At 50.0% G+C, this 10,906-nt stretch overlaps 1 protein-coding gene across 1 annotated transcript in view; it reads right to left on the bottom strand.

Moving 5' to 3' along the window:
• Window positions 1-5,845: 5,845 nt before the first annotated feature.
• SHD (Src homology 2 domain containing transforming protein D) overlaps window positions 5,846-10,906 on the bottom strand; it is a 41,692-nt gene continuing 36,631 nt past the window's right edge. The window contains exon 6 of the mRNA XM_015429767.1: window positions 5,846-6,301. Coding sequence (XP_015285253.1) covers window positions 6,115-6,301 — 187 coding nt within the window. The 3' untranslated portion in view covers window positions 5,846-6,114. The remainder of the gene's footprint in view (window positions 6,302-10,906) is intronic.

The following is a 10,906-nucleotide window of genomic DNA, read 5'->3' on the forward strand; positions in this document are numbered from 1 at the left end:
TCCTACCTAGGCCCCGGTCACACGGAGAATTTGCCGTGCGAAAGTCACGACTGTCAGGTGGATTTTCGGGGTACAGTCACACCGCAACATCTGGGAAGCGTAGCGCACCCATGGCGTCCCACCGAAGATGCGGAGTTTAAAAGTACCAAGGAAAGTGCACTGGGAACACTGGTAGGGTGCTTAAAGCAGAGGTTGCCAACTTCCAAGTGGAGCCTGGAAATCTCCCAGAATTACAAATGCTCTCCAGATTATATAAATCCATCCCCATGGAGAAAACGGATGCTTTGGAGGGTGGACTCTGTGGCATTGTACCCCGCTGGGGTCACTCCCCAGGCTCTACCTGCAAATCTCCAGGAATTTCCCAAGCTGGAGTTGGCAACCCTATCTTACCGGTATGTATGTAATTAAAGGAAATTATTGAGAACTGTGTTTAGAAAGTGGGTAAAAGCTTCTGCCAACCTAGCAGTTCGAAAGCAAGAAATTGCAAGTAGATAAATAGGTACCACTTCAGTGGGAAGTGCGCCTTGGTTTAGTCATGTGGGCCACATGACCACGGAAACGTCTTCGGACAGCGCTGGCTCTTCGGCTTTGAAACGGAGATGAGCACTGCAACCCTAGAGTCGGACTCGACTGGGTTTCGAGCAAGGGAACCTTTACCTTTACCTAAAAGCTTCTGAGCTTAAAAGTAACGACGTTTCCAGTCTAAAATACACAGAAGGTTCTACAATTACAGGTGGAAATTGCTGGTTTCCCATTTATTTCTTTGGTGCCCCTCCCCGGAAACAGCAGCCCCACCAAGAGTCTACAGCCCTTCCCCATGCCTCCCTCTGCCTTCCTTGGGCTTCCCCCCCCCCCATTCATCTCCTCTGCCTCCCATCCTGCTCCATTTAAAATCCTTTTTTTCTGATGACCGTTGTTGTTGTTGTTTTCACTTTAGCCACAGTGGTGAACATCATAGCGGCCAGGGCTTTTTCTCTTCTTTTCTGGAGGGTGGCGTCTGCAGCACTATACCCCACGGAGAGGACCCTCCCTGTCCCTTCCCCAAACACGGCTCTTCCCAGCTTCCACACACGCACACCCCAGTTCCCCAACCCGGAGCTGCCTCTTTGAGATTCAAACCCAGGGCTTGCGGATCCACTCGGCCCTCCTCCTCAGCCAGCTCCTAGAAATCTCCAGCTCTTTGCACGAGCTTGTGCACAACACTCCTCCTGCTGCTGCTGACCAAGTCCGCCAACGGCGCCAAGGTACCGTTTTGCTGCTCCGCGAGGCTCTTGCGGCTGCAAAGGGGCTGGGCTGGGGGCGGGGAGAGCCGCCGTCGCCAGGGTCCAGGCGCCGGCCCGTTTGCGGCGGCTGCAGTCGAGGGAGCCGCCGGCTCCGCTCTCTGCCTCGTTCACCTTGAAGGGGCAAGAGATGCGATTGGCGGGAGGGCCGGTTACTATGGCGACACCGTGTCCTCCAGGAGGCAAGGCTGGGGGGGGCGGGGACAGAGGAGGTGAGACAGACGCCCGATTCCTTTGGAAAAAGGAGCCGGTGTTGGCACTCTGGGACCCACTGCGCACAGTCTGGCATGCCACACGTCCTTGTATGGGACAGACTCACCCTAACCACAACCCCCCCCCCCCCCCAAAGAGGCTGTCTGGCGGCGCAGAGAATCGCCTTACATGTTCCTCACTCCCCCTCTAAGATTTCTGCTTGCCAGGGCTGGGCCAGCCCACTACCTCCTATATATAGGGGGTGGGCGCCAGCCCCGGCTGATCTGGGGGGGGGGGCGGGGGCGGGAACGGGCAGAAAGAGGCAAACAGAAGAGCAGCTTGGAAAGGGGGAGTGTCACCCTGCGAAGAACTGTCTGAGAAAAACGGTCCAGCTAGGTTAGCATCCCACTGGTTGACTGTTATGTCTTAAGCCAATAAAGCAATGAATTAGCTTAAGCACAGCTCCAGTAAAACACAGCATTACAACATACAGCATTATATGGGCTGCGGTCACACGGAGCATTAGCCACTCTACAGAGACGGAAGATAGGCGGATTTTCAAGGCGCGATCACACCGCAACATCTGGGAAGCGTAGAGCTCCCGTGGCTAACCCGAGGCTTCCCGCCGAGGATGCAGCGTAAAAAACTAGTACCTCCGAGGTACTAGTTTCCGGAAACAGCGGGGCAAGCGTCTGATCACATTTCTGGTGGTAGTTCGTGGCATCCGGCGCCCGCCGATGTCCAGTCGCAGAAAGGGGTTTTTTTCCAAGTCTCCACGGGATATGCACAAGCACCCAACAGCGCATGCGCACACTTTGATTTAAAAAAACCCCACAACCCCGTTTGCCACGGCAACGGCGCCTAGCCATTGCTGCTGTAATCGCACCACTTCTTTGCCGCGCTGCAGGATTGTCATGTGATCAGCACCTCCCCCCGAACCATGGGACGTCGGCGGGACATGTGATCCGGCGGCCGCACATTAATTTGCTCCGGGGCAAACAGCCACGCTCCCCCCCCCCGCATTTTCCGGCCCGTGTGACGGGGGCCATGGTTTGGCAAATAGGCCAATCAGAGAAGCCTTTGACTTCAGCGGGAACCACTTGCATTGGTTCTAAGCTCCATATTCCGATTGGTTGTTATCTGTTTGTTGGGTGTGGTTTTGCCCGTTCAAATCATATTTAAGTCAGCCTTGTTCTATGTATGTTTGTCTAGTGTTGTTGTGAGCTGAATAAAGTGAAATCACTTGTTTAAGAGCTGCCTCGATCTCAGTTCATATTGACAGTACCCAATTACAGCCCTCAAGAAGGTCACACCTGCTGGGAGCATCCTTGATCCATTTTCATTCTTAGTAGCTGCAGGTAAGCCACAAACAGAGAACACAAGAATGTAAGAGAGGCCATGTTGGATCGGGCCAGTGGCCCATCCAGTTCAACACTGTGTCACACAGTGGCCAAAACCCAGGGGCCATCAGGAAGTCCACCAGTGGGGCTAGAACTCCAGAAGCCCTCCCACTCTTGCCCCCAAGCACCAAGAAGGCAGAGCATCCCTGCCCCAGACACAGTGTTCCATAAGCCCAGCAACCACAGCTGCAAGCATTAACGGTACCGTGTTCTCCAAGTATGTACACTGTAGTGGTGGAGAAAGGGTCTGACAGACACGGGTTCAAATCCCCACTCTGACATGAAGCTTGCTGAGTGGCCTTGGAGCTGTCTCACTTTCTTTCAGCCTAACCTACTTTACAGGGTTGTTGTGAGGACTGTGAGGGGAAGGGAGAACCACTCTTTGGAAGACTGGAATAAACATGTACTAGATAGAAGCATTCTGTTGTATTCAACCGAGTGGCAGGGAATTCTCAAGCCTACAACTTTGCACAGAACAGTTTCTCCAAACCCACTCTTTGAAAATGTTAATGTAAGGCCCCAAATGCATTGGTTCACTTTTTTTTTCCTGGACCTCCCAATTTACTAAACCTTTGTACACCTCCCCAATTGGCACACAACATTCCTTCCAAGAAACAGTCGAAGAAAATGACTAATACCTCCTTCCCCTCCACTGAAAGCAATTGCTTTACATTGTTTCAAGATAAGGCTGGCTTTTTCCTCCAAGTAATGGGAGTGGAAGGGAAAATCATACTGTCACTAAAGGCCTTAAAATCCCCAAAACGAGGAGAAGAAAGAGGCTTCATTAATATCTCAAGTTTTGCTTGTGATCTGCAAATGCAGTGTTAGATGGCCAGAACCACACACATCTCACTATTGCACTATTCAAGAACATAAACCAAGGGAAGAATCCAGCATCTAATTTCATGAATTTTATGTCCTTCTGAGAGCTCCGGGGGGGGGGGGTGTTTCCCAAAAAACAAAATTTTTAATGATACACTTGAACACAGGCAAGCATCTGTTAAGATCTGAGCATCCAGAGGACTAGAACTGAGCATTATATTCCCTGTATATTTTGCAATTCAGGGCTCCAGTTCTCTGAAACTGCACATGGTCAGCAGAAACAAAATCACATGTGAATTTACTTAAGTTAAAATACATGTGCAGTGTGCAAAATGTAGCTCAGCTCAACATGCGTATCGCACAGAATTGGAAGGGGCCATAGAGGTCATCTGGTCCAACCCCCTGTTCAAGGCAGGATCAGCCTAAAGCATTCCTGGCAAGCATTCATCCAGCCACTGCTTGAAGACTGCCAATGCAGGGGAGCTCATCACCTCCCTAGGCAGCCAATTCCACTACTGAACTACTCTTACAGTAAAAAAATTTTTTTCCTAATATCCAGCTGGTATCTTTCCGCCCACAATTTAAACCCATTATTGTGAGTCCTGTCCTCTGCTGCCAACAGGGAAATCTACGCTGGAGATGTATGAATATGTATTATTGTTTCTTTTAATTTTCAAGCCAGACCCCTCTGTCACCCCACCTATTTCATCTGACAAATTCCCCATTTCTATTTCCTTGATGGCATTTTAATGGGATTCTTATTTTTTGTATGCTTTTTGCATGTCATTTATGCACAGCCAATGAGAAATCACGTCCCAGTTTTAACTGTAGTACTGAGCCTGAGTTTTGAGGGAAAGGAAGTGTGCCGTTTCATCCAAATCAAAAAGCAACCATCAAGACATTTTAACTTACAAACTGAACTAGGCTTGGCATGAAATATGGTACCATCTCTAATAGGCGCATTTTTTAAAGTGTAGAGACTATTCAGCCCTACGTGCCCCCGGGGCATTCTGAAGTCATACCCAGTTTGTTGACAGCCGTAGCCCATCAGATCCTTTCATGACGGTGTCCTGGGCTCCATCCAGATTCGGAGTCTTCACCTTTCTGCTCCCGTACTCATTTAAAGTGCAAGGGGAACCCAGTTGCAGGGAAGGATGCTGCTGCCAGGTAATTATTCAATTAATAATTATCGTATGGCATTGTGCATAGTATAGCCAGGAGATCCTACGATTGTCCGGCAGACAGAAGTTCTAGCTTTTAGTGTTATGCACCACTAGGTGGTGAGCTAGACTTGTTTTTGAGGCAAGAGATGTTTCAGAGGTGGTTTGCCACTGCCTGCCTCTGCGTCACGACTCTGGTATTCCTTGGAAGTCGCCCATCCAAATACTAGCCAAGGCCGACCCTGCTTAGCTTCCGAGGGTCAGGGCTGCTGCCAGGTTCTAACCCTACAGAGCAGCAAAAGGCTCCGTCCCATGTAACAAACCCATGTGAAAAAAACAGCACATAAACTGTACAATTTAATGCAAAGGCAACATCACTGTGGTAGAGGGGACATATATTGCACAAGAACACAAACAGAGAGAAGGTCCCACGCACAGACATCCGAGTAAACATGTGATAAAGATGGTGAGAATGACTGGGGAGGGGAGACAACTGCTCGAAATAGGGAGGCTCAAATCCATCCTCACAGGCCTTTTCACCTCCTCAGTTTTTGGCGCTGGGGCTCCTCCTTCCTTGACACCACACTTTGATGCCAAATTGATATAAAAACACACTCGACTGTAATACGTCTGCCAAATTTTGGCCCATATTCCAAATTTTATGAGTAATGTTGGGAGGGAGGATAGAAAGATGACTATGTTGGCATCCAAATTAAAGTGTCTTGGAAACGGGGATTTTCAAAGCCACAGATGAATTTCAGTTCCTTCCCTATGGCAGAGTAAGGGCTGCTGCCTGGCAGGTTTTGAACTCCGGGGCCACATGTCTCCACCTTGCCTTCTCCTCCCTGCCATGCTAGTTAGGGGGAGGGGTTTGTGGTTCAATGGAGGAGCCTCTGCTTTGCATGCAGAAGGCCTCAGGTTCAATCCCCGGCATCTCCAGTAAAAAAAAGGGCCAGGCAGCAGGTGATGTGAAAGACCTTTCTCTGCCTGAGCCGCTGGAGAGCCACTGCCAGTCTGAACAGATGAGGGGCCTCCCACCTTTTAAACCCTTTGTACACCTTTAGACTTCTGACGTTGGGTGTCGTAGGGTTTTTATTGCTTGAGAAACCGGAGACAGCAGTAGCATGTGTCTCTCCATGATGCGAGAACCCCAACAGGAGAGATTGTCTGTGAGTCGCCCCAACTAGATACCCTCTGCAGTCCGGACAATCATCCTGCCAGTCTCTTTGGATTGAAAGCAGCTCCTCCGCAACTGTAGCTTTACAGAGTCTGAACAGCAACCGGGTAGAGCAGAGAGAGGTGCTCAGCCCCTTTGACGGGAAGCTCTTGCGCGGTGTAATGATGGATCACCTCTGGAACGCTGTCGAAAGGAGCGCTGTTTTGGCCCAGAATATACTTGCCGTCCTTGGTCCGGGTAAATTTCATGTGCATAAACCCTTGGCTGCTCCTGTGGAAGGTTCCGGAGGCAAAGATCAGGAGTGGGCAGGCACAACATCTGGCATCCCAACCAACGCTCCCTCTAAGCTGTGGAGTCTTGTGAGCAAAAATTCTACTTTGTGAGCCACTGGCATTAAAGTTGTGAGCGAGTGATTTGGCTACTGTATAGATTAGTTTGCTCTGGAGCCATCCTTCCTGAGCCAAGTCAAAAATGTGTAAGCCAGAGGCTAAAAACCTGTGAGCTAGCTCACACTAACTCAGCCTAGAGGGAACACTGATCGCAACCACCCTGGATTTCACAGAACAGGAAATATACAGAATGCATGCACGCACACACACAAGTTCCTAGTCCTCACGGTTTTCGAAGGCATGCTTGAAATAATGCAGGCATTTCTGCCACAATCTTAGAGCTGATTTTTCAGAGCCATCCCAAAGGATGTATGCAAATGGAGGATCCAAGGGGGAAATGCATCCATTTCACATTAGCCAGTCACGGCCAGAGGTGTGGCAAACGGTGCCCTACACCAAAGAAAGGGGCCATGAGAGGTGGGTCATGAGGCAGAGGGTGCCCATGGGATTGGGGAGCTGTTTTGATGTTATGGATCTGACGGAACAGGGATGAGATGAAAGCTCTGACTTTGGTGTGATCAAAGCACCTTGGCAGGAGGAGGGAGGGGAAGGGACCCTTTCATTAGAAATGAAAACTGACTTCTCTCTTTGCTTTTCTCTCTCTCCCTAAGGAATTCTCCCAGGGAGACAGCAAAAAAAAAATCCAGCTTTTATATGTAATTTTTGCACAGAAAAAGCCAGAGAAGTGAGAACTTGAAACACTGGACTTCCCTGAATGGCCCTCAGTCCAACTGGACCACACTGTGTTGAACTCCAGGTTTTCTGCCAAAGGAAAGGGGGTGTGCCCAAAGAAAACTGCTGGGTGCCATGATAAGTATGTGAAGCCAGCCATTCACAGCTTCAGGGAGTACCAGCCCAAGGAAGAGGCCTCTGCCTATATCTCTGCACAAGTCCCTGTTCTGGATTTGCCACTGTCCAACTTGCCTCAGTTGAGGGGCCAGTAATTCCGCCATAAATCTTTAAGCGCAGATGACTTAATCTCCCCCAATATGGAATGGAATTGTCTGGCCTCCAAGGAGGCTTCCTGTCGCACCTCTGCATGTTTGCAGAGCCAGACTGAGGCTCATATTTGTTGCAGTTTTTGTGAGATAAATTGTGTTTCAGATGTATGTTTTAACTTTAGCTTTCTTCGTAGCCCACCTTGGAAACTCGGCTGAACAGCAGGATGTCAGTTTTTAAAAAGGGTTTTGCAGCCACTTGTCACCCCAGTGGTCCTCAGCTCCTGAACTCACCACTCATGAGAGAGGTGCTTCCCTCAGCCACCATCCACGTGGAAGGGTCGGGTCAGCAAAGACTTTGCTCAGATGAATTTCCCGCCCCCTGGCACTAGTGTGGGGGCAGCCAAAGCACAATGAATATTTCATTGTGTTCATAAGCAGTGCACAGGCGCCCCGGGCCCTTCAGTTAGTTATCCCAGTGCAGTAAGGCGAGAGGAGGAACGTTTGCTTACTCATTGCTTGGGACCCCCCCCCCTTAGACCAGAGAATCTCTTTCCCCACATGCTTGCTGGGTCAAATGAGGTAGAAAGAGCCTAGAGATCTCCCAGAATTACAACTGATATCCAGATGACAAGAGATCAATTCTCCTGGTGAAAAATGGCTGCTTTGGAGGGTGGACTCTATGACATTACACCCCACTGAGGTACCTCTCCAAACCCCACCCTCCCCAGGTTCCACCCCCAAATTTCCAGCCATTTCCCAGCCTAGAGTTGGCAACCATACCACCTCAGTCCACCTGGAGATCAGGTGTAATGCCAGGGGATCTCCAGCCACCACCTGGAGATTGGCAACCCAAGGAAAGAGATTGGCTTCCCCCCCCATCACCACTAACCCCCCACTCCCCCTCCCATGGAAAGCTATGGGAGAGAGAGGGATTGGCTTCCCCACCACCATATGCCTTCTCTCTCTCTCTTTCCTTCCCCAGCACCCCACCCTCCAGCACCAGGAAGGCTGGGGAAGGAAAGGAAAGCTTCCCTGCAGCTTCTGGTCAGCTTCCCTGCAGCTTCTGGTCAGCTTCCTTTTCTTTCCACAGCCTTGCCCACACTACGAGGCTAGGTGCACTGGGGGTGGGGGTGTCTGGCATAATCAGGTGGTGAGGCAAGGCTTGTGGTTTGGCTCTGCCCCTAAATGCCCCACCGTGGCTACAGGCCTGTGCGGGGCTGGCTGCAAGCAGGGCTAGCTGTGAATGGGGTGGGAACACACATGCCTGAATCCCAAGCAGCGAATCACCACTGGGAAATCAGCCCCGCGAGCTGCAGCCCCCACTCCGCTCACAAAAAGAGAGCCGGTTTGGTGTAGTGGTTAGGAGCATGGACTCTAATATGGGAGAACCAGGTTTGATTTCCCACTCCTCCACATGCAACTGCTGGTGTTACTTTGGGTCAGTCACAAGCTCTCTCAGAGCTGTTCTCTCAAGGGCAGTTCTTGAAACTGCTCTCTCAGCCCCACCTACCTCACAGGGTGTCTGTTGTGGGGAGGGGGAGGGAAAGGAGATTGTAGACCGCTCTGAGACTCCTTTGGGTAGTGAAGGGCAGGGTATACATCCAATCTCTTCCTCTTCTTCTTTAAAGGGTCTTTTTGCAAGCAGAACATTCAGCCCCTCTCCCTCCCCACGTGCTCCCTGCTGATCAGCTGAAGCCCTTTAAATTTCGCAGGAGGGGAGGGGTGGCCGTAGGTGGTCAATATTAGGAGCGGGCCTTCCCCCACCAGCCAGTTGGCCGGCAGCAGGGGAACCCCCCGTTCAGAGGAGGGAGCTGGCAACCCTACAACCAACTAGCTAATGCTTAGAAAAGAAATTGGAAAAAAACCCAGCTGGTAGTGCTTTCAAAACTACAGCAAAGGTATTGCTATAGGATCTGGGGGTTCTTTTGGTAGACAGATATTTTGTGTCTTCTTCAAGCCTGGTATTTTCTACATTTGCTGAAGTGGATGCTGTACATTGCTCAGAAACTGAGTGCACAGCAACTGTTTTTTATTCTACGCTGGCTCAGAGACTTCAACCATATATTTACCAAATGAAGGCGTCTGTGATGCCATCATTTACTGGTGTTCAGTACTAAGTCACCCTTATGAATAAGGCAGAAACAAGACTCCTGTAAATGAACACTCAGGAAAACTTTAAAAATATTCCCCTAAATGGGTTTTCTGTGTTGCCTTTCTTGGTGTCAAATTTGTAACCATTAGTTTGTCCTATGCACATGGTGTATATATTTGCGGATCTTAAAGTGACTATCCTAAAAGTGAATTTCAAAAACAGGACACAGCAGGGAATTACTGAGATTACAGGGCTCTTTTTGTAGAAAAAGCCCAGCAGGAACTCATTAGCATAATAGGCCACACCCAACAGCAGGAACTTATTAGCATATTAGGCCACACCTCTGACAGCGCAACTCATTGGCATATTAGGCCATACCTCCATGTTACCAGAAATGTGCTCATCCAGCCACACCCACCTTTTGCTTCTTATTCTGTTTACCTTGTTTGTTGTCAAAACTCAGGGCTTTTTTGTAGCAGGGACTCCTTTGCATGTTAGGCCACACACCCCTAATGTAGCCAATCCTAATGAGTTTCTGCTGTTGGGGTTGGCCTATTATGCTAATGAGTTCCTGCTGGGCGTGGCCAACGTGGGAACCAGCCGGAACTCCGTTCCTGTGCGTCCCTGCCCAAAAATAGCCCTGCTGAGATACCACTATAACCACTGACCAACTCCCACATTTTCTTAGGGGCATTGTTAAGGGGTGCCCAAGAGTGCCAGCCCCCCCCCCAAATTTCTGGGGAGCCCCTCCCTAAACCCCCCAGGGCCCTGCCTCCATAGAGGCAAAGGAGGCCCCTCCCTGTGATATCACTGGGCTCCCGGTTCTTTTAATAACTTAGCATAGCAATGCCTCTGACCCAGCCCCAGCCATCCCCCCAGAAATTGGAAAGTCTATGCACTTGCTGCCAGGGGGTCTCCCACACAGACAACAGCCAGGCCCAAGACGGGTAGTCTCCCATCAAGACAGTCTCTGTTAGACCACGCTCTGGGGTTAATGTCCCCCAGTTGCTGCCCTGTATCAGAATGACAGCTGGCATGGCACATTTGGCTTTCTGTGTTCGTGTGATGCAAGAAGGAAAATGCATCTTTGCATCCTACCACTTGCCAGTTTTAGCTGTAGGGCCCTGAAGAATAACTCAAGCTCCTCATGCAAAAAAGAAGAAGAAGTAGTTAGCATGGCATCCCTTAAAGCCAACAAAATAGAAACACTGAAGGGACAGGGACCCCAAAACGGGAGGTGCTGATGACCCGTCTGGAGCACGTACACAGCTTGGTCCACTTGAGAAGGGAGGACAAAGGGCTACTTCATGATGAGAATCAGTGGCCAAGGAAAAAACACTCTGCCCATGCTCAGAGGAACAAACCACTTATATTATTATTCCTTCAGAGGCCAGGTCTCTGATGCTTTTCTAGGAATGGAAAACCAGAGGGGAGGGAGTGGCCAGCACAAAAA

This window comes from Gekko japonicus, unplaced genomic scaffold (assembly GCF_001447785.1).
Source record: "Gekko japonicus isolate JY-2015 unplaced genomic scaffold, Gekko_japonicus_V1.1 scaffold953, whole genome shotgun sequence".
NCBI classification, from domain to species: Eukaryota; Metazoa; Chordata; class Lepidosauria; order Squamata; family Gekkonidae; genus Gekko; species Gekko japonicus.